Source organism: Lagopus muta, chromosome 23 (assembly GCF_023343835.1).
Source record: "Lagopus muta isolate bLagMut1 chromosome 23, bLagMut1 primary, whole genome shotgun sequence".
NCBI classification, from domain to species: Eukaryota; Metazoa; Chordata; class Aves; order Galliformes; family Phasianidae; genus Lagopus; species Lagopus muta.
The window spans coordinates 5,615,346-5,638,166 of NC_064455.1; the positions used below are offsets into that span (position 1 = coordinate 5,615,346).

The 22,821-nt window shown below is 56.5% G+C and overlaps 1 protein-coding gene across 2 annotated transcripts; it reads right to left on the bottom strand.

Annotated features, from left to right (window-relative positions):
* Window positions 1-403: 403 nt before the first annotated feature.
* On the bottom strand, window positions 404-22,527 carry RNF19B (ring finger protein 19B). Of its 2 annotated transcripts, none has more exons than XM_048969134.1 (10): window positions 21,808-22,527; window positions 9,199-9,879; window positions 5,738-5,943; window positions 3,885-4,026; window positions 3,332-3,494; window positions 2,890-3,004; window positions 2,642-2,782; window positions 2,104-2,311; window positions 1,362-1,493; window positions 404-1,164 (listed from the first exon to the last, which is right to left on the bottom strand). In XM_048969134.1, the coding sequence occupies exons 1-10, from the start codon at window positions 21,993-21,995 to the stop codon at window positions 678-680; spliced, it is 2,463 nt and encodes an 820-aa protein (XP_048825091.1). In that variant the 5' UTR covers window positions 21,996-22,527; the 3' UTR covers window positions 404-677. The 2 variants fall into 2 exon arrangements, with proteins under 2 accessions (XP_048825091.1, XP_048825090.1); XM_048969133.1 differs by having other exon boundaries at window positions 3,885-4,029; window positions 21,808-22,524.
* Window positions 22,528-22,821: the final 294 nt, after the last annotated feature.

The window sequence follows — 22,821 nt, forward strand, 5'->3', positions numbered from 1 at the left end:
GAAATGCAGGTGGGAGCAGAGGAGTAGTGTGGGGTGAGGGCAGAACACTGCAGAGCAGAGCATGGGGCCGTGGTGGGAGCTCTGGTGATGAAGATGAGGAGACCGGTGACAGGGAAGATGAAGACCCTTTGGTTGCTGCTGGGATCATGGTGGTCTGGGAAGGAGAGGGGCTGGGCACTGCGGCTGCATAATGCAGGGACACCCTGGGGATGCACCATGCTGGAGGGGACAAGGCAGTGCAGGGCAGCCCAGCACGCAAACCACTGCTCCTCTTCCTCGAGGAGATGCTGCAGGCTGAGATGTGCCCCTTCCCTCTGGTCTGTGGTGGTGCTTACAGACCCCCAAAGGCACCATGAGGAGGACTGCACCGTGCGTCTGCATGAAGGATGGGCTGGATGCGAGGTGAAGGACAACCAGAGTCTTTATTCAAATAGTCCTTAGGACGGTTGCAGACGTACAGACACACATACATATTTACACTCGTACGCACCTCACAGAGCTTGAACCAATAAATTAAAACAAAAAGAGGGTGGGGGGCATGTTTTCCTTTATCCTTTTTTGTCACGTAAGAAACAGCAGCTCCCCGAGGCGAGGTGGGGGCTGCAAGGAGAAGCCACAGCCACAGCCCTGCCCCGGCAGATGCGATGACAGCAGCGCGCTTTGGGCAGGAGGGCACCTCACACCCGGGCTTCGATGCACTCCAGTGTGAGCATCTCGTCCAGCCTGCGGCCCTCGGCATGGGCACAGTGGCTCAGGTGGGCACTTGGGCTCTCAGCACCTCTGGCGCTGGGGGTCTGCGGGCAGGGGGCCGCGCTGCGGGAGCGGGGGGAGCCGCAGTCGTCCGAGGTGAGGTCGGGCACGTCGTCAGACTGGCTGTCCGAGCTCTCCAGGTCGCTCCGTATGCTCTCAGGCTGTGCCAGGGTGATGTCCCAGGTTTTGCTGGCAACGCAGTCCTTTTGCTCACAGCTTTGGTGTTTGCATGTCGGCTCCTGCTCACCATCCTCCTCTTCCTCCTCCTCCTCTCCCTCCTCCTCCTCCTCTTCCTCATTCTCTGCCATTTGGGTGTGGACGTGCAGCGAGTCCTCCGTGCTGCTGCCGCTGGCCAGCTGGTAGTGGCTCGGTTTGGCCTCGATGTCCACCTGGATCTCCATGTTATTGCACTCCCTGCACAAAGAAGCGCCCCTGTGTGACTTGGCTGCAGCCCGGGGCACCCATGGGCGCCGCAGCGCAGCGCAGGAGGTTCGTGCTTCCACTCCTGTGCCGGCGCAGCACCAACGCAGCCAGCAGCCACCAGGGAGCAGCCTGCTGCACCGCACCACCCACCACAGCGCAGACATTTCCAGGATGCCCACACCACACACCTGTCCTGCGGGTTGTAGGAGCTGATGATGGAACCGGCCATGGCCCGCGTGCTGGCGTTGTCGCTGATGGCCCCCAGGCTGACGGAGTCCTTGGGGAAAATCTCCTTCTGGACGTCTGCCTGCACCTCCAGCCTGTGGGAAAGGAGAGGGCTGCTCAGAAATGCCTCAGGTGGTCCTCAGGGGGCACCAAACGGTCCCTGTGTGCCACGGGGTGCATGAAGGATGTGGTTGCCCCATGCCTGGAGGTGTTCAAGGCCAGGCTGGATGGAGACCTGCACAGCCTGAGCTGCTGCAGGCCACCCAGACCATGCAGGGGCTGGAGCAAGGATGGCCTTCAAGGTCCCTTCCAACCCAAACCACTCTATGGTTCTGTGGACAGCAAAAGGCTCAGTGCTGGCCCAGCTTGGCATAGCAGTGTTAGACACCAATGGCTCCCCTTGTTTCATTTAATTTTTGGCTCCATTTAGGTAAACTCATTTTGTTTTCCATGTCAAAGTTGAAACAGTGTTTGTATCCATGACTCATGCAATTCCTGAGAAGAACAGCTTTCCACAGAAGCAGCATGTGGCTCTGTCTTGGCTGCCGTATCAACACGTCTCCAATTACTCAGCAGCCAAGCTGAGAAGGAAACCATGGTGTAAAACTGTAGTGCAACCTCCCAACTTGGAAAGCAGAGCCCTACATGAAGCTGCTCGGCCAGCACAGCCCTGGGAACCCCATCCCCTTCTCCTGCCCCATTCACCTGCTGTATTTCCCTTTGCCTCCTGAGAGCACGCCGCCGCTCAGCGTGCCGCCCGACAGCGCTGCAAAGCTGGCTGTCTCACTGTAGTTGCTCTGCATGACGCTGAGCCCATCCGTGGGGCTCCCACTGGTGCTCAGCACGCTGGTCAGCCCCTCGATGCTGCTTTCACCAATGCTGGGGTTCTTCAGGGCTCGCCAGGCATCGGCCACTGTGGGGGAGGGACAGCAGGGAGTCAGGGAAATTCTTCACTCAGAGGGCAATGAGGCACTGGCCCAGGGTGGGTGCCCCATCCCTGGAGGTGCCCAAGGCCACGGATGGGCCCTGGGCAGCCTGAGCTACGGGCAGCCAGCCCACAGCAGGGGTTGGGACTGGATGATATTTAAGGTTCCTTCCAAGCCACACTATGATTCTATAATTCTATCTCCTCCTAGTTAAACTGAAGTAAGCTTATGTTCAGATCTGGGAGCTATGCAGGCCCCCGTCTCCTCAACACAACAGGCAGTGAGAGGGTCCTGCTTCGCCCTCCCCATCACACTACCTGTGATCGGTCCGTCGTCTTCATCAAACTCGATCTTCACGCCCTTCCCATTGGCAGTGCTGACCCCGCAGCCCCCGCCGCGGCACAGCGAGATGGGCACGACGCCGTAGACGTAAGCCAGCATGATGGGCACTCCGATACCTGCAGAGTGAAGAGGAGCTGAAGGCCGAGCTCTGCTGGGCAGACTCTCTGGGTTGGGACTTCCAGCCCTGCTCACGCTGGAAGGGAACCACGCAGTGCCTGCTTACCAACACTGACAGCAGCGATGACCGGAGAGGCGATGACAGACAAGGTGACCCCTCCAGTAATGGCCAAATTCCTCTTGTGCTTGGAGGTTTTCTTCCCCTCATACCTGCTGTGGATCTGAGGGAAGGACAGGCACTGGGTGAGAACGCAGACACTGGGAGACACTATGAGCCCCCACCATGGGGTGTGCCAAGAGGGCTCCTCCTCCCAGCTCAAGGTTTGGGCACAATGTGACATCTGAGGAGATTCAACCACCGGCCACCGCCTCCTCTCCCCATACAAAGCCCAGGAGATAAGACAGGGCTTAGAAAACGCAACCGAATTTGGGTTCTACGAAGAGACCCACCCTCCCCGTGAGCCCAATTGCTGCTCAGATGCCTGGAGCACACAGAATGCCCCGAGCTTGGATCTCTCTGCTCCCACCGCGTGCTTTGCCACCTTTACCTTTCTCCCGACATAGACAGGGATGCCAATGACCATAGCAGGAATGGCAATGCCAGCAATGAGGGAAATGCCTACAGGAGCGCCGATCAGCGTGCCCAGCTGCCAGAGAATCTTCTTCTTGCGACTCCATGGCTTTTTGCCCCAGAATGTACAGCCAGATGGGCTTAATGGAAGGAAGAAATGACATTAAAACTTGAGCAATCCCTGAGAAACCCTAAGCCAACTTCCACAGGAACAAACCCAGAGCTTAAGGAGTAGGTGAACAACACAAAAAAGGTTTCTCCCCCATTCTGATTAATCTGGCCCTCGAGGTGATTATCACACCACCAGGACTGTGTTCAGTGACACGGCCTTTGAGGTCCCTTCCGACCTCAGCCATGCTGAGTTTCATAACCCAGCACGCCACAAAGCTCTCAAATGCCATCGCATCAGGAGGGGCAGAAGAGCCTCCACTCTACCACAAGGTGGGAAGGAAGCCCAAAACTTTGGGTCAGAAAGAAGAGAGTTTGGCCAACGGATTCTTGGAGAGGCGCGAGGATGGGAAGCAAAGCACCTGAGGTAGTGCAGGTCGGAGATCTCCTTCATGCACAGCCAGCAGAACTCACAGCCACACACCGCACACGTCATGTGGTTGCAGCTCCCGTCGTTCATCTTGATGATGTAGGCACTGCAGCGCGGGCACGGCTTGATGTCGTCTGCTGCGGGGGAAGAGGGCATGGGGTTGAGGTGTGTGAGCACGGGGGGTTTCCTTGTTACGCCCGGAGCCTTTGCTTTGGATCACCTTTGCTAGCACAGAGGGTGGGGATGGTACAACCAGTTGGTTGTACCCTTGGTTTTTCTTTACTCTGAGAAGGTAACAGCGATGAGACAGCACCCACCAAAGCGATTTGCTTGGATAGAAAGGTCTGGAAGCAACAGCCCTTGTAAAAGCTCTCTCTGGCCTTGATGGGATGTGTTTCAGGGCATGCTTCAGTGCTGGGAACAAGTCATTCCTGCTCTGTGCTAGCCAGGACAACAGGGTAGGTCAGAATCATTATTAAATTGCTTCACAAAGGTGATTCATGGGCCAGGAGCAGCAGAGCAACTGGGGCAGCAAGGCATGGAGGCCTCTGCCCTGGCATTTGGGAGCAGCCATTGGGGCTGGGGCTGCAGAGCCGGGTGCTGTGATGCCCTGACAGGGTGGGGGTCCTCCACCTCCCCCTTCATTCGAGCACCATCTGGTCAGATTACGCAATGGCTGTCTGTGCTACGGTGCAGATTGGCAGCCTCCAACCCTCAGCAACATGAGATCCAGCTGCTGAGAGCCTGGCTCACACCTCATTAATCACTGCACCCAAATCAGAAGGAATGGGGTGGGAAAAACCAAAGAATCTCCTGTTCAGTGGCTCAATTCCTCCTGGCTGGGATCTCCTTTAGAAGGGTGAAAAAGCTCAGGAACTGCTTTGCATTCACTGCTTTGTACCGCAGCAACCACACTGTCCCTCATCAGGGCTCTACAACCAGAGCACGGGGCTGAGCCACCTCTGGGCAGCCCCACTCTGAGCACAGGAACCAACACGACGGGCACTGCAGTGTGCTGTGTCTGGGGATAGGGAGGAATGGGGAGAAATGGCCTCAGTGCCCACTCCCAGAGTCACCACAGCTATTTTTAACAAGCTCTGTGCACACAGCAGCCCCCACCAGGCAGTGCTGGAGGCTGTGGGTTGGCATGTTTTCTGTGCTTGACATTATGAACACCTCATGGGAGCCTCCCCAAACATGGACAGGCATTAATACTACATTTTCTGCAAACTGGAACTCGCAGCTGTAAGAAGCACCTATTTGTTCAACATCTAGCTCAGTAAGAAGCATTCAAGATCAAAGCAGCCACAAGCATTGCTGGGGCGGATGAGGAGAGCTGAGGAGGAAGGACCCGAGCACGTCACCTCTCCTGTCCCATTTTGCATCCTGATTTCTATAGCAGCCCATCAGATTTGTTCTGGGCAATGCCTCCCAGCTGCACAGCTGGAGACCCTCAGCTGTACCCCTGAAGTGGAAATGCTGAGTCATGGCCTGAGGCAGTGATGGAGCACCTGGTGGGAAGGCAGGGCCAACCCAGGGCAGCTCAGGTACATGCAGTGCTGCTGAGCAATGAAGGGCCCAGGATGCAGCCCTTCCCAGCCCTCCTTTAAGGGTTGGCAGTGGAGGTGAGGATCTCTTTGGAGATCTCTGCCTCCCTGAGGCCTGCCGAAAGCAAGCAGCTTCTTTCCTTTGTTTCTGTGGCTGCTGCATTTGAGCAAAGTCCTCGCTCGCTGCAGCCCAGGACCTTACTGCTCTGCTCTCGTTGCTGTGCTTTCCACCACATCCCAGCCCCAGCCCTACCCACACCTCGCAGCACACACTGACCCCAGCTCCATGAAGCCCTACCTGGCCCGGACTCCTGCCCGTAGCTGAGCCCTGACGTGTGCTTGGTGCGCACGCGGAGCGTCTGGGCGCGCTGCTGCCGGGCCATGTCGCACGTCTGGTTGGGGTGCCATATCTGCTTGCAGTGGTAGCAGAACTCCGTCTGGCAGCCGTCCCGCTCACAGGTCAGCTTGGGGCAGCTGGCGCAGCCGTAGGCAATAACAGCATAGCTGGGGAGGAAGATGTGGAGAGTCAGAGAACAGCAGCAGTGCCCAGCACGGCCCTGCGGCCGTCGGTGCTGCCCAGGTGTCCCGAGGCTCTCACTGCAGGGTGCTGCACCACCCTGTGCTCTGACACGTTCCCGCTGTCCAGTCCTGTGCCTCGCACCGCAGGGCCTGAAATTAAGAGCTGCTAATTGGGTTACTTGGGGCAGCTTCCTTTATACAGACAGTTTGCAATATTGAGTTCTCTCCTTGATAAGCACTGGCAGCTCTCACTGTCGATTTCCCCTGATCGATGCTCACCCTGCCTGCCCTCTCTGCTGATCCAGGCTCTGATGCTCCCTTCTGCAGCTCAGCAGCTGTAGGACAGCCAGGTGTGAAGGTGGGTGCATGGCCGGAGGGGTTAGGAGGGCTGAAGTTGTGCCAGGCACAATGATCCTGCACAGGACTGCACAGACACTAATGATCCTGCTTCTGGATTAAGCCCAAACTGGTGTAAAACCAACAGAATGAGGGCAGGGAGCTGGAGCATCAGCCCCTCCTGACAGCACCGCAGTGTTCCTCAAGGAAGAGTGGGCACAGAACACTGCACGGCGCTGACCTCCACCCCATGGGCTGAGGGCTTCCAGCACAGGGTGCCAACCATCCTCAGCATTTTGGTCAGTGGTCAGAGGAGAACAACTCCCATTTAGGGTTTTATATTTAGAGCTCGTACAGCTCAAGTTGTGTTGCCTCTTCTCAGAGGCTGCAGCGTGAGAACCGCCGAATGTGTCATACCACAATGATTCACATCCCGTGGGAGTTGGAGCAACTTCTTCATGCTGGGGTACGAAATAATTGCCAAAGAAACACTGCTGGGCAGAGCGCGGGGTTGGAGGCACGGCGGTGGGTTTGCATCAGCCCATCCTGGGGGAGGTGGGACGAGGGCGGTGCGGGGCGACGGCCCTGGGCCCTCCTGTGTGACTTTGGGAGGATCCTGCTGAGCATCCTCACTGTGCCACCACCACACAGCACTGCCTGTGAGCAGCCCACAATGCGTGGAGCAGCTTCACGCTCTGGGTTGACCCCTCGTAAGAGATTTAGGGTTTTTCTACATACTCCCATGAGAAATGAAATCCTCCTCGTTTACATTTCGTTCCTGGAACTGAAGCAACAAACAGCAAGAACGAGCCCACAAGCCTGAAACCTACACAGCTTTCTCTATGAGAGAAAGGAAGAATGGCTCCAAAGTCAAGGTCAGCGAGAAAGGAGCTCTCACGCAGGATGTGGCAGCCGACACATCCATCCCCACCTGACCTCCCTCCGTTAAATGGACTCTTTTTGGCTCAGCCCAATGTAGTTGAAAGGGGAAACTGGCACTGAGTGCCTTTCTGAGACCCCAGCAGCCAGGGCTGCCCAGACAGCCACGGCCACGCTCTGCTCCTGGGAAGCCTGAGCCCCGCAGCACGCTCAGCCCCATTCACATTGCTCAGCCCACACAGCACAGCGGGCTTAAAGGTTCTGTTGTTCTCCACAGCCGGCTGATTGTAGCAGGGAGGGGTGAAAACGCTGCAAATACAGAAAATTATGTGTATTGTGAGTGACGGTGCATCCACTGCCCAGCGTTCCCATGGCAACACGCGCTGTGTTGTGTCGGCACTCCTCCTCCTGCACAGCACAGCTCTTCCGTTTACGAAAGACTGCAGTAGGTGTGCAGCACAGGATGCTGCGCCGCGCACCAGGCTGGCAGCTTCCACCGTCCCACAGTGCAGCTCCCAGCAGCAGCGTCCTGCCCAGCAGCGCTGTGTGCCACGTTCCTGCTGGGCATGGTGCAGTGCCACCACTGTGGAGGGAAAGCCCACAGTAAATAATTCATAGCTCACTCTACATAAGCACAAGGGAAGGCACTGGGTGGGGAGAATGGATCGAGTGATTAACTCCTCCTGCTGCCGGAGGGCTGATTCCAGCAGCCTTTGTTTGAGTGCAGAGAGCCCACTTCCAAAGTGGTTTGGAGGAGGATGCCCAGCACTGCTCCCCTCACTAAGGGGCTTGCGGGTCGAGCTGCATGACACCCATCTGCCCCAACCCACAACCAGGCTGCAGCTGGGCCCCTTCACAGAGCTGACAGCACCAGGTTTGCTCCAGCACTGAGAGGAGGGGCAGCCCCTGGTGCTCAGCCTGCACGGCCTGCCCTGCCCCGGCATCACCAAACACCCGGAGCCTGGGTTTCCTGCAGATGCCAGCACAGCTGCTGGCTGCTCTCTGAAGAAACAGCCCTTGTGTAGTGCTGCTCAGAGGACCTGCAACGGGGGACCTGGGACAGGTTAACCGGTTTGCATGGGACAGCAAAGACAACACTGTGATTACATCTTCACAGCCCTCCCACCACGCTTTCCATCCCCCGCTGCCAGGTCAGACTTTCCTTTCATGTTCACACTGCCTGGAGCTGCACCTCTCACGGCAGCCTGGCTGAACTTTGCAGCACTTCTCTGAGTTCCCTGAACAAAGGCCTTTTCCGGGCAGCTTTGCCTTAAGCGTAAATAGAAACCCAGCAGAGTTCGTTCAAAGGAAAAGAGAAGAGAAAATGAAAGCAGTGCACTGATAAGTGCAGTCACCCAGGCTGGGCGGGCTGACTTCTGGACAGACAGATATTTTCTCACTTGGGCAACGGATAATGAGTCAACATCACTGCTCTGTGCCATGCAGGCATCCTTGCTGGGAAATAGGGACCGTTTACAGCTCCTCCCTCCCCAGGAAGGTGCAGCGTGCCCCTGTGCACACACTGCTGCAATACACGCGGAGGGGAAATTCTGTGCTTCCCATTTGTGCAGAAAAAGCAGGCTTTCTTTTAGATGAAGGAAATGATAGCTCAACTAAAGCCCCTTCCAATTTCCACTACGAGGTCCCCCCTAGTCTGCATTTCCACAGTTCTCAAGGCCAGATCCTGGTGTGATATATTGGTACCCCAGGCCTATCAACTCCCCTGCACGGGCCGCTGCCTGCCATGCAAAGACAGCCTGCAATGAGGGCTTTCCACAGCAATCTGCATGAACAGAAATGTGCGTTAGTGACAGCACAGCACGGGGCCAGAGCTGCCTGGGGAGCTGGCACCCAACCGGGGCAGCAGGTCCCATTGCTGCAGGCTGTGCTGGGCCTCGGGTTGGGAAGGGACAGGGGACCCCTCCCCGAGCTGTCGCAGCAGCAGCCCCTATAGGAACAGGGGACCCGTCCCGAGCCGTCCCAGAAGCGGTCCCCCACGGGGCCGCGTCCCCTCCCCGCACTCACCCGCAGTCGGGCGCCGGGCACCAGCGGCAGTCGGGGTCCGCAGCGAGGCAGCGGCGCAGCATGAACTCCTCGTATTTGGCCACGAGGTGCGGGGAGTCGCGGAGCAGCCGGCGGATGTCGGCGGGGTTGAGGCGCTCGCTGCACTCGGGGCAGCAGATGTTGACGCGGGACTCGGTGATCTCGATCCGCAGGTACTGCCGCAGGCAGGCCCCGCACGAGCGGTGCGGACACGACAGCAGGCGCGGCGCGTTCTCGGCCGGCTGCCGCACCAGGCACAGCGGGCACTCCAGCTCCTCTTCGCCGCTCCCCTCCGCCGCCGCCGCCGCCGCTGCCGGAGCCTCCTCGGGGGGCGGCGGCGGAGGGGGCGGCGGAGGGGGCGGTGGGGCCGGGGGAGCGGCGGGAGGCGGCGGCGGGGCGGCGGGCGGCGGATCGGCTTTAGCACGGCGGCGGCCGCCAGCGGCGGAGGCGGCGGCGGCGGAGAAGACGCTCTGGAAGGAGAGGCGGCGGCGGCGGCCGGGCTTCGGGCACTTGGCGGCGGCCGAGTGGATGGAGGAGGAGCGCGGCGATTCGGAGTCCCGCTCGGAGCCCATGGCGACGGGGCGGCGGTTGCCAGGCGACGGTATCGACGAGCCGCGGGCGATCCGGGAGCGCCGGGCGCCGGACACCGCGTCCCGATGGGCGCTGCAACGACAGCGGCACCGGAGCCGTGAGCGCGCCGCGCCCCGCCCCGCCAGGCCCCGCCCCGCCCACCGAGCCGCGCCCCCCCCCGTGGTTCGCCCCGCCCCCCACCCGCCCCGCCAATCACGAGGCGAAGCCGCCGCCGCCATTTTAGTTGCGGGCAGCGCCCTGGGGGGCGCGAGGAGCGCGGGCTGGAGGTGCGGGGCGGCGGTGTGTGCGCTGCTGCCGGCGGTTGTGGAGCCCCGCCGTTACCGGCACCGGCCCGGTGCTCTTCCTGCGACATCGATGGAGCTCTGGGGTCCGGCTGGAGCTTCCGTGACCGCGGGCTGCCTGGGCGGGCGGTGAGGCCGAGCTGCGGTGCCGAGGGTCCGGACGAAGGATCGCAGCCCGCAGAGCCGCTCCGCGCCTCCCGCCGCCCTGACGACCGCGCCGGGCTCTGCGTTCCCCCCCGCGGGGCTGCAACCCACTCTGCCCGCGGGGCTCCTGTGAGCCCGCAGAGACCAACGAATAGCCCAGCTGGGCGCCGCCTGTGGTTGCGGTGGGAGGTGAAGCACGGAGGTCTGCAGCGTGTGTTGAACCGGCACAGAACGGCCGCTTTCCCTGCAGGCTGCCTGCTTCGCACCGGGCGCTCTGCAGTCGTTTTGTGACGAGGCGAGTGCGGCTTCAGCGCTCTCTGGGACGTCCGCCGCTTCTCTCAGCAAAGTCCATTTGCGCAGTTTTCACGGTTTGCGCTCCCTCCCTGCCTTTCATTGCTCCTGGCGGCAGAACGAGGCTGAGCGAGCCCAGCCCGCGCTGCTGGAGGCACCTGGGTGCTGTGCTGTGCTGCAGGCTCAGAGCCTGAGCCTTTCTGTGCAGCAGAGATAACGGTGGCGCTTCTATGCTTGATAGAAGGATGAATGTAGGCACAGAGGGAGTAAATCACCTGCATGAGTGCACACGTGAAGCTTCCTTCCCTCCTACTACCCCGTCAGCTCTCCTCTTTCTTTCTGTGGTGTTTCTGTTAGTTCTGTGCCTGCCATACCCCCTCCCTTGTAGTTCTGCCTGCTGCATCCAAGTCATTCCCCAGAGCCTGTCTGTCAGCTCTCCCTCACCTCTGCTACGCTCTGCTGTTCCAGCTGCAATGCATGTGCCTTTGGCCCAGCTGCAAGCTTTGGACCGCGCTTGGGATTGGCCTCAGTGTTAAACTCTGCTAAATGGGGATTGAGAACCCTGTTACTAGCAAGCTAATTCAGCAAGAGAGCAAAGCAGTTCTCCAAAAGAGGCCAGTGGCATCATAGGGAGGCCTGGAAGCGCTTTGCCCCGAAGCAATGTGAGTTACTGAGCTCCATCCCTGCTGTGCTGCCAACTCCTGTTACCACCTTGTGTGGAGGAATGGCGATGCTGGGATGCTTCTGATGCAGAGCCCTGATGTGTGAAAGGATCCTCTCCCCTTTCACTGGTGGGAAAGGAAGGCTGGAAAAGGAGAGAAGAGGTGTTACATCAGTGTAAATCCAGATGATGTTGAAATCAGCTGTTCCTAGCTGAGATGGGTTGGGTATGAGACGCTTCCAAATGGCTGTCGCTACCCATCTGCAGCTGAGATTGTCTTGGTCTGATGATTTCACTTGAAAAATCACACTGCTGACCAAAATAGAGAAACCTGGGCAGGGCCTGTGTGTGGGACAGGGCTCCCAGACAGCACTGACAGCTCAGCCCTGCGTCCGCTGCAGCACAAGAGCAGACTGTAACTAATTGTGGGAAGGTTTCATCTCTAAAGCTCATGTGAGGCGGGCCTGAATTACCAGTAATGCAGCCACAGAGAGCAAAACCATCTGGAGTCCCTGGGAAAGGCATCAGCTCGTGATGTGCTGACAGGGCAGAAATTATTCCTCACTCCCTCATATGAAGTATTGTGATACAAGTGGGGCTGGGAGGTGGAGGGGGAGATCGGAGGGGCTCGTGCTGACTTTAGCATCATCCTCTGCCTCTCCTGCTCCTGTGCTGCTCAGATCTTTTGCCAGTCCTCACACCGCTGAGAGGATTCAGTGCTTTTAGCATTCTGGTGGATGTGGGCTTCTAACTGCCACGGTCTGGATGTACCAGCTGCCTGAAAACAAGTTCTGTGTGGCTGAGATGCTCCAGCGTGGAGTTTCCATAGCCCTGGCCAGGAGCGCGTTCCTCAGGAGGGAGCAGTTTGAAGCCGGTGGTTTGTTTTGATTCAAATTGAGATTTAAATCAAAACACGGCGTGCGGGGCTGGGACAGAGAGCACACGGAAGAAGGCTGCTGGGAGAGGAAATGATGGGAACGGCACTGACGGGAACGGCATCGGCTGGGAGGGAGGTGAGGTTAGCTGTGACCTGGGGCTGTGGGGAAGCTGGCACAAGCCTGACTGTTTAACTCAGGGACATTTTCAAATATGAACAAACAAACAAAACAAAACAAAAAAAAAGAGAATTCAAACGCTTCAGAGAACGAAACTCAGCCCTGATAGGCAAATTTGCTCTTGCTTACGCTGGCAGAAAGCTGGAATGCTGCTGCTTCAGTCAGAGCAGAGGATCCTCAGCAGAGCAGAGGATTTGTCACGGGCAGCTTTTACAGCTGCCTGAAATGCTGGATCTCCCAGGGAGGCTCCCAGCAGCAGCACAGGGAATGCTGCCTCTCAGCACCGGTTGCTGCCAATGGGCGCTGCTCTGCACGGCTGGGGCGATGGGAGCTGATGTGCATTGAGCCCACCTCAGGGGCACAGGGCTGCCTTCCAGGAACTGCCTCGGCTGCCCGCACCCTGAAAGTCCCTGTGGAGGAAAGTGGCTGCTCTGACACAGGCTTCGGGGAGGAAGAACCCTGGTGATGTAATGAAAACTCCCCTCTGTAATTCAGAGAGTGAAAGCAGAGGCTGGCTTCCGAGAAGGGCTTGTGAAACTGCTCTCAGACTGGGAGTATTTGCATGGAGGGCAGGGCTGTGCTGTGGCTGGGAATGTTGCCGCAGTGGGGCCCTGGCAGACGAGCACCAGCTTTGGTTTGCTGCTGAGGAAACAGAAACTCCCACTTCTACCGTGTCCCCTTCGCCTGCCCCCTCCCCCCTTTCCTGGTTACTCAGATATCTGGGGAATATCCTCCTCCTGTCACTGGTCTGCAGGACAGACAGAGTTCAATCTGCCCAAAACCTCCTGGTCGTTTTGGCACTGATTGTGAGTCCCTCCCTCAAACGTCCCTGGAAGTACACAGGTTCTTCTCAGGGTTTCTCCCTCTTCCCCCAAACGAACATGCAGTTATTCATGGGTCACCGGCTGTGCTTCAGAGCAGATGGAGTTCAGAGGAAATCCAGCTCATGTTGCTGCCCTCCAAAATGGCCACATCTGGGGTGAAATGGGACAGGAGGGGAGTGGCTTTACACCAGGAGCTCAAACTGCGGAGTTCTTCCTTGTTGCTGAGCAGGAACACTCTGGAATGACTCAGCTCTGGTTTCTGGGCAGGCTGAGACCTTTGGCCCTGCTTTGGTGGCACAGCCAGGGCTCCTGAAGGGTTCTAGGTGCAATGAGGTGCACCATGCAAACAACCCTGAGAGGCTCAGCGTCAAGAAAGAGGTGTGAGGGAGTCGGACCATGCAGCACAAGCGGAGTTTTAAGCTCAGTGTTGACCCCATCTTGGCTCCTTGCCCCATTGCTCAGGAGCGTGTGGGCCTCCGGCGTTCCTCCAAGTGTCCCAGCAGAGCAGGATTGGCCGCTGTGGGCTGCGAGAGGTTCCCACCCTGAGAGCTCTGAGATGAGCAGCGAGGGATCCTTTGTATACATGAGGTAGCAGCTGCGTATCCAAGAGCTGAAGTTCACTGGGGTCATTTTCTGTGCAGCCCTGGGGAGCCGCTGGTTTGTAATGACAGTGCACTCTGATCATTTCTCAGATGGAGATGCCATTAGCAGACGTTTATTTCTCTCCAGGGAAGACAACAGTGGCTGGGGAGGGCTGTCCCCAGTGTGCCAACTCTCTGGACTGATCTCGTTAGTTCGTGTCCTGTTCGCCTCCTGCGGTCCCATGAGACGTGTTGAGGGAACAAAGAGATGATTCTGCTTGATTCCCTTTTTCTCTGCAGGACTGACAGGGACTGGCATTCTTTTAAATGAAGAGCAAAAGACAGAAGAAGGGAGCCTTGGGCTCAGGAATTCAAGGCTCCTTCCATCGGATTCTGGTTTGCTCTGTGGTTGCATCCCCTCTCCCCTCCATCTCCTCATCCTACTCTGCTCTCCCGTAACACCCACACATACTGCAGACAATCTTCCACTCCCTGCTGTGACTTTCCATGGAAGATGCTGTCATGTGAAATCCCGGGAGGGAGTTGCCACATGGAGCACTGTGAAAGCATCGCACATCTCCTGCAGAGCAGGCTTGCAGATGGAGGAATGCTGTGCTCCCCCTCCTCGAAATCCTGAACACTTATGAGGAGGGGTGGGGGTTGCGGGGAATCATCTTGTAAGCTTGGGAGCCACCTACGCACATGGCAAGGCTTGTCAGCAGCTGACAAAAGAGGTGGGAGGTGGGGAGATCTGAGGGGGAACAACTTGGGGGTTCAGTGCCCATGTGGCTCAGCATCCTGTCTCCCCAGGTCTCAGCCAGACGGGCCATGGGCCTGGCCCTGCTGCGGATACACGCGTGCCAAAAGGAGACCCTGAGCAAGGACGTAGAGATAAATGCTGTCTGCTTCAGTGATGACGTAAAGGTAGGGAGCATTAAGCAAGTGCTTATAATAGTAATCTGATACGCTTTTCACCTCCACAGAAGCATTTCCTTTTGTTATAAAAGCACAGGCTGTTCTGATTTGCTTATGTATCGGCTGTCCTGCACACTCTCTGTACAGCTTTGGTGATAAAAGTGAGATCGCTGCTCTCAATTCACTCTTCCTGGTGACCAGCCGTCCCTAATGACACAGGATTTATATCTGAGAAGGTTTAGCCAGCAGGGTGCTACCATCAGGAGTGCTGGTTTGATCCCTACAATACAAAGAGGCAGCCAGACTCCCTCCTCACCCGAGCTGTTAAGCAGACAATTACGTGTTTGGTGTTGGCATAAACACAGGCAAATTAGTCACTGGAGAAAACCCCCAGTGCCTGTGACAGCTAGCTGTGGTTAAGAGACAGTGGGGGTGACAAACACCTCTGGCAGCCACCTGTCTGTGACACTGGGGAGAGAAAGAGACACAGCGAGGCTGGAGCCCAGCGCTGCCTCAGGAGCCTCTCCTTGTGATGACAGCGATGTTTTGGAGAGCTCAGCACCTTGCAGGGTTTGAACAAACCTGGCCACAGCAGGGATAGCAAAGATCGAGGTGAAACCTTCAGGAAGACCATTTGTGGGGAAGTGGGGAAGGGTTCGTTTTGCCCTCAGACAGCAGATGCAGAGAAGTGACATGCTGGCACAGAGCTTGTCTTCTGCAATGAGTGCAGAGTGAGGCACTGGCCTGATTTCCAGGAAAGGAGAACAGTGTGTCACATAGAAAGCATTGAAAAGACCTGAAGCTTCTGCCTCAGCTTTCTGTCTCGCTCCTGCAGACACATGGCTGCTCGGGAGTTCAAAAGGCTGAACTGGAGACTGTCCCCTAGGTGGCACAGGGCAGGAAGCTGTGGCTTCTCTCCTGCAGAGCGGTTGTTGGTGCACAGAGGTGGTGTCCCTGTCTCTGCTGGGGATGCCTGCATGGCTCAGCATCTTTTTACAGAGCTGACCTTTGCAGTAGTAGTGTGAGAGCTGGAGCTGGATAGAAGAGCTTGGTGTGAGGCAGTAGCTTTGGTGCCCCAGAAGAGATGCTATGCTGGCCGTCCTTCAGCAGCATCTTAAAACCTCACAGCATCTCTGACATCCTTTCCAGCTTGTGCACCTTGCAGACAGGTAGGGTTGGGCACACTGTGTTTCCTCCACCCAACCCACCCACTTCCTATCTTCTGCAGGCATGACAGCTAGTGAGTTAATCCTGCAGGCCATAAACTAAGCTGTATTAGCAGACACCATCTGTCCTTTTTCATTTGCTGATGCACGACCTATTTTGCTGTGTAGTGGAGCAGGCGCTGCAGTTTCAGGGCTTGCATATTACAGCGTCCGTGCTGCCTGGGTATAATCCAGAGCTCTCAGTGACCTGCTAGTGGGAGAAGGCCCAGCAAATTGAGTGCCAGGGACCTGCTGTCACAGGCAGGTGGCGGCTGGGGTTTGTCTCTGGGGCTGCTTGGCTTCAAAGGAGTTTTAGCCCTGATGCCACAAAGCACGAGATGACATCTGGGAAGAGAAAAGTTTGTGGGTGACTTCTGATGACAAGAACACAACTCCCGTCAGTGCAAGCAGTCCTTATGTGGAGCCCCTTCAGCAACGCTGTGTCTCACTGCTCTGTCTCAGAGGCAACGCTCCCAAAGCATTCACCACCTCCAGAAGTGCCACCGTAGAGCTTATTTTCACACTGAAGTCAGATTTGGGGGAACAGGCCCCTTGCTGTACTCCATACACCAGGCCGTGCCACGCTGAGCTTGGGTAATTCCTTTGCTTTATGGAAGCTGAGCAATGGCAATCACAACAGGATGAGGAAAGACAGGAAGAGAATTCTTCCCTGGTTTCTCTGTGGAGATCTTATCACATCTTGGAGCAGTCTGATGACCCTTGTCTGGGTGCAGAAGTACAGATGCTATTAAAGGTTACAAAACCACCAGGATATTTCCAAGCCAGTTATTGTACTTAACTCAAGAATTCTCAAAGCAGTTCCAAAGGTTAGCATCTGACTTAATGAAGCCGCATTTCCTTCTGAATTTACCAACTTTTCATTTAAGTCAACACCAGTGGCAGAAATTTTCCCTGAGATGTGAAATGAAGAGTGAGGAAATTTTGTCTCTGTGCCGCTGGGAGACAAGAAGGGAACTGAGCACAGTGGGGTTTGGTGCTGACATGTATTTGCTACCCAGCTGCTTGCTGTCGCATAGCGGGGTCCCAGAAGCAGGCTGGGAGTTTTCAGCTTCCTGCCTCACCCAGCAGAAGTGGAAGACGGAGGGAAGGAGTTACTCAGCCTGACCTTGGCACTAGCCAGACAATTGCTTTCTGAATTAGCTCAGCTGCACCATTTGGGATTTCCCAGAAACGCTCAGCTTGCTGGGCAGGGCGGCCCTTTGTGAATCTGGCCAAGCTTTGGATCCCCACGGCTCCCAGCAGCAGTGACTCCTGCTGTCTCCTTCCTGTCTTCCCTGAGCTCTGTACCACAGGCAATTGCGTGGGCTCTGGGTCTGATGTGACAAGAAATAACGACTGCCTTGTGAGATGCCATGACGGCGTCCCTCTGCTCTGCCGCTAGGTGTGATCTTCCTCGTGTGCTGTTGGGATGGTAGCTGGTGTCAGGAACACTTTCCTTGCAGTCTGACAGCTTGCAGAGTAAATCCCTCCAGCAAGACAGATCCCAGGGCTTCTTATTTCTTTCCCAGTATTTTGGGAGGATAATTGGCTCAAGAATTTTCTAGATCTGGGGCAAAAAAATAAACATCCCCCCTCTTCACAGGCCAGAGCCATGGGCCTCTCGTGTGCTGTGCGAGGAAAGGGAGCTAGGAAGGGCAGTGCTTCACCAGGACTAGAATGTACCCAGATCTGTGACAGCAGGAGGGAAGAGGAAGAAGCAGCCCGTGCGGTCAGCCCTGGAAGGGGCAGTTCCTGCTGAGAACTGGCTGGGGAATGTTCCCATTTTCATAACCAGCAACAGCTGTGAAAAGGGGAAAGGAGTGATTCTGGTCCCTCCAGCAGCCAGGATGGGGAGAGCAGTGTGGTGCTGCCAGACTTCTGGCCCAGCAGCAAGGAAAATGCGTGTCATTTTCCAGAGGGCTGAGCCAACGCTGACCAGGTGGGAAATGTATGAGCTCCTGGCTGAAAACTGGCTCAGTCAAAGTTCTCTTGTCTCAGATGTGATCGTCTCTCAGCCTGATACTTGGCTGCCAAGCCCCTGCCCTTGGCCTGGCTCAGACTGCAGCTGCTCTTCCAACAGTCCTGTGTACCATCCTCTGCTGTGGCGCTGGAGCAGAACAAGATGAGCAGAGGAGAGGGAAGCTGCAGCAGTGTAGAGTAAATGCCGAGTCACGGCCTGAGGCAGTGATGGAGCACCTGGTGGGAAGGCAGGGCCAGCCCAGGGCAACTGTTGGCGAAAACAGCCCTATTTTCACGAACCAGAGGCATTCTGGCTTTACACAGCCTCCCTTTGCATTTCCCTGCCCCCCGCAGTCAGGCATATTTGGGGAAAAGCCTCTCAAGGCAGTGCTGACTCCTGGGCTTCCTGCTGGGATGTGCAGCTCGGCTGCAGCAGCGTGCAGGGTTCACATCGCTCTGCTTTCTGCCCCAGCTGTTCTGACCTGCTTCCCCTGGCTTCACAACCAGCACCCAGGGGTGCTGCCCAGTCCCAGCATGCAGGATCAGTGCTATCAGCATGGGATGAGCACCAAAACTGCAGCTGGAGAACGTGGCAGTGGACGGGGAGCAGAACCCTGTCTCTGGGCTGTGGACCAGGAACGCCTCTTTCCCGCCTGAGCAGCCAAGGCTTTGAGCCCTGCCAAAGCCCAGTGTTTGCTCCTGCATTTGGTGTGCGAGAGATGGCAACGAAGGCATACGTGAGGCAGAAAGAGGAGTCCTGTGAAGAGGGGAAGCAGGTTTCTCTTGAGTCTTTTTGTGATCTTGTTTGGTTTGGAAATACTGGAAGCGAGAAGAGATGCTGGCAGTACGCAGTGAGGGTGTTTCTGTTGTCCCAGGGGCAGAACTAACGGAGATCTCCTTCAGTCAGAGGAGCCCAGAACTGCTGTCCAGCCATTCACCACCTGGGACGGAGCCAGTGGAAATCCAGCTCCAGGGAGCCGAAGCCTTTGAGTGTTTGTGAGGAAGTGCTGCTCACAGTCGTGGAGCCTTGCTATGGGCACCTTGTCTTGCAGCCCTGGTCTTGCCCTGCACTGGGCCTGCTGTATGACAGGAAGCTTTTCTTCTCTTGGTAGCAGCCCAGCCAAGTTCTGGAGCCTGTGGGCTGGGATTTATGTCAGCAGTGCGCTTGGCCACATGAATCCCATTGACTCCGTCCTCATCACCTTCTTTGAAGAAGCAAGCAGAGAGAATGAGCTCTTGGAGCAGAACCAAGAGGGGCTGAGACTGACAGGAGTCAGATGACTTTGGCAGCTCCTCCGTGTGCTTCCAGCCTTTCCCAGATAGTTTCAAAAAAAACAAAAAAGATGCTGGCAGTAGCTAAAAAAGGAGCGAAGTCCTATGTGAGTAAGTTGGGTAAGAGTGCGCCTAAATTTTCCCCCAGAGATGACAGTGAAGGCCAGGTTTAGTTAGAAATGCTGGTTTAGCTAAATATTTTCATTAAGGAACAGGGAACTATTGATTACTCAAGTAACCTCAGCTATTAAACAAATGGGAGCCTCAGCAGAGGGAAATTCCAGCCTAGGTTTGGGGAGATGACAGAGGGGAGCCCAGGGCAGCACTGGGAACGCAGTGACCTGCACTCCTGGGTGCACAACTGCCCTGCTGCACTCACAGGCACTGGGGAAGGGTGAAGGCAAACAGGGCAGGCGCCTGTGTGTGCCTCTGCCAAAGGAACTGGGAAACATTCTCTGCAGCGGAGTCGTGGCCAAGAGAGACTGGAACAGGAAGGATTAGAATGTCCAGCAGGACCTGGCTCAGCTCCCAGCGCCCTTGTTGGACCCTGGCACAAGGGCGGCTCCCCATGGTGCCCCAGCCCTCTGCAGAGCCTTGCAGGTCCACAGCCCAATTTCTCAGAGGGCGTTTGTTGCGAGCTGGGTGCCAACAGCCAGCAGAGCACAAGCTCCCAGCGCATCACCTATTGCATTCTGGAGAGGTGGAAATATCTGCCCTTCTACCTCCCTCACAAAGACCACAAGAAGTGCCACAAACAGCCCTCGTGCCGAGCAGTGACGGCCCACGGCAGGGACAAACACCCACGAAATACAGCACAGCTGTGGAAGAGAGATCGCGTGAAGGCACTCAGGGCTCGCTGGGGACACTCAGCTGCTTCAGCTGATGCGCAGATGCCGGGCTGTGTAATATTCACATGATCATCCCCTCTGCAGCGTAGGCAAGTTATAGGGTGAACAAAAGGAACAGTGGGGAAGGTCAAGGACTTGGAGGGGCGACTGGGGCTTTCTGCTTGTAGGCGGTTCTGGCGCTGCTCCCCTGCTAATTTTGAATATCCTTGAAAAAATCAAGATGAAACACAACCTAGAAGCAGCCCGAGCTGTGTGTGCAGTTCCGCATGGCCAGCAGCTGCCTCAGGGACTGGAACTGCAGAAAAGCAGAGTTAACCCTTCCCGAGCTGCAGCCAGCACAGGCAGAGTCCCATTTGGGAGCTCCTGGGGCCTCCCTTCCACCCCAGCTGCTCCGTGCGGCTCTGCAAGCTGGCAGGAGCTGCTGCCAGAGCCTCTCCCCCCTCTGTGCCCACGTCAGAGGCACGCAGCACAGCTGACTGCGCAGCCACCTGGGTGACAGCGCTGCCACCTCTCCTCAGCCTCCCCTCTGCTGAAAGCTGCTGTGGGGGGGCCTCCAGCACAGCACTGCTGCAGAAGTCCCACGCAGCAGCACAAGCTGTTGCTTTTTGCAGAGTTACCACAGTATGGCCAACTTGGGCCGCTCCCAAGTGCTCCATGTAGACCCAGCAGCTGTGTGCGGGAAGATCATGCGTCTTGCAGCAATAGCCTTCCTTAATTAAGGTATATTTCTGCTCCTTTCTACAAGTCTGCTTTCTTAGGTATGCTTGGGCGTTCCTGACTGCTCCATGGCCCCACTGCTCTCCCCAGCTCCTTAAGTGACGTTTTGTGATTCCACAAACGTAGCAAACATGAAACTTTTTTCAACAGAATGCTTGTGACAGAGGCATTGGCTCTTTGTGTTCTTTGATGTTAAAAAAAAGTTTCTTCAGCTCCACCTGAAGTTCTGTTCTGTGCCTCTTCTCTCTCCTCCCCAGTAATGGTTTGTGATACCTGCAGGGCTTGCCAGCAATGGGCTTTAACCCTCAAAGTTTTTTGCTTAGTCGGATACACACTGTGGGTCTGAATGGGCAGAGGAGTGCCCAGCCCGTCCTCTTTGTTGCTATGAAATCCATTCACCCTCTGCCACAGAATCAGAGCTGTTACACCACCAGCTGTTCCAGCACTAATGAACAAGCCCAGCTTTTGGAGTAGAAGGAGATGAAATTCCCCCTGGGCCAGCTGAATACATGGGTTCCACTAGGATGCTGCATGGCACAGAGGTGACCATCGCTCCTTGTTCTCTCTGCTAACAAACTGGATCCCCTTTTTGCAACCGTTACACTAAAGGACAACATGACATGCAAAACGTTTCAAGGGCTTTGTTTTCTGCCTCCAAGGTCTGCAGATTCGCAGGATCCACATCTGGAGAACTCCCAGCAATAAATTTGTACCAGGCTGCCTTCCCCAGGATGACTGCTTCCTGCACAGGCTGGGTAAGTCTTGTGACTGCTTGAGACGCGTAGCTTAGGATACCCATCCCAAATGCACACTGCTGGGCTCAGCTCCAAAGCACAAACTCTGCTCACAGCTTCCTATCAGCTCGATGTAGCCCAGGGAGGCTGGGTCTCCAAACTTGTGCTGCAGGTTTAAAGGTTTGTACTCTTATCCAAATAGGGAACTCTGGTCCCCTTCTCCAGAGGGACTGGGGCTGCTGCACACTCCTGGAGGTTTAGGTGTGCCCGGCTCTTCCCAGCAGTGAGCGACACGCACTGATATCCTGGGGGGACGCGTTTGCAGCTTTGCATCGGGCATCCAGGCTCTGACCGGGTCCCAAGAGCCCAGCCCTGCTGTGCCAGGTGCTCAGAGCATTGTGCAAAGCCGCCGCTGCCAGGAACACCCCCACATCAGCCCGAAGGCTGCCGAGGCAGGTCCTGAGCCTGCAGCCGCTCGTAGAACCGCCCTGCCCAGTTCCCCCGGCTTCTTACCTTGCCCGGAGCCCACTCGGTGCAGCTCTCTCCCCTCCGCAGCCTCCCTCGCTCTCCCTTCCCCACGCCGCCTCGCCTCGTGATGTCAGCACAGCCCTGCCTCCGCACGCCGCCCAGCGCTCCCTGCCAGCCCCGGTTTTGCTGCTTCCCTTCCAACGGTTTCCACAGCAACACGAGGGGAATCCCATCCTCTGCTCCTCCACCTCTCGGGGCCTCGCTTGGTATCGCCCACTGCAGCTCTTGCTAAGGAGCCTGAAGACCGTAGGAAGGATAAAGGAGACGGCAGGGAACGGCAGCAGCAGCGCGACCTGGGGGGAATCGCCGCACCCGGGGGAAGGGAGAGCAGAGCGGAGTTGCAGTCAGGGCGGCGGGCTGAGATGAAGCACGGTCACCTCCACCGCCTCCGTGTGGCCTGCAGGGCACCAGCGCTGTGCTCTTCCCACCTCGCCTTGCATTGCCAGTTCTCTGTTCCTCAGTCCCACGTGCTTTTTACATTGGGGCTCTACAAACGCGATGCCACGCTCACCCTCACGCAAGCTCTACCCAAGCCAGGGATTTGTGCTTCTTGTGCACAGCACGCACGCTTTGCGGGGACTTCCTTTGCTCCAGGTGAAGGTCAGAGAGCAGATATCGATCAGAAACTTAAGGTCGGCTCCAGAACAGACTGTCAGGAGCCATCAGACTCATTACTGCTAACCACAGATCCGCAGGGAAAGGGTTTTCTGCAGTATCATTCACAGATGGTTTCAGCAGGAAGGGAGAAGGCCAGATCCTACATTTTTAGGTCTGCGGCACATCTTCAATGGAAAGAAATGGCCCAAGGCTTTTTGATCCCTTCCCCCCATCTGAGATGCTGTTTCTTTTCAGCAGAAGTATTGCTGCATTAGAGAACAGGTCACTTCCTCTATCAGCAAGAATTCAATGTCCTATTTGATGCTAGTTCTTGAGCTATAAATAGGAATTTTCCCCTTTTATAGTTGCTGAATAATTTTCTAAATGAAATATGAACACAGT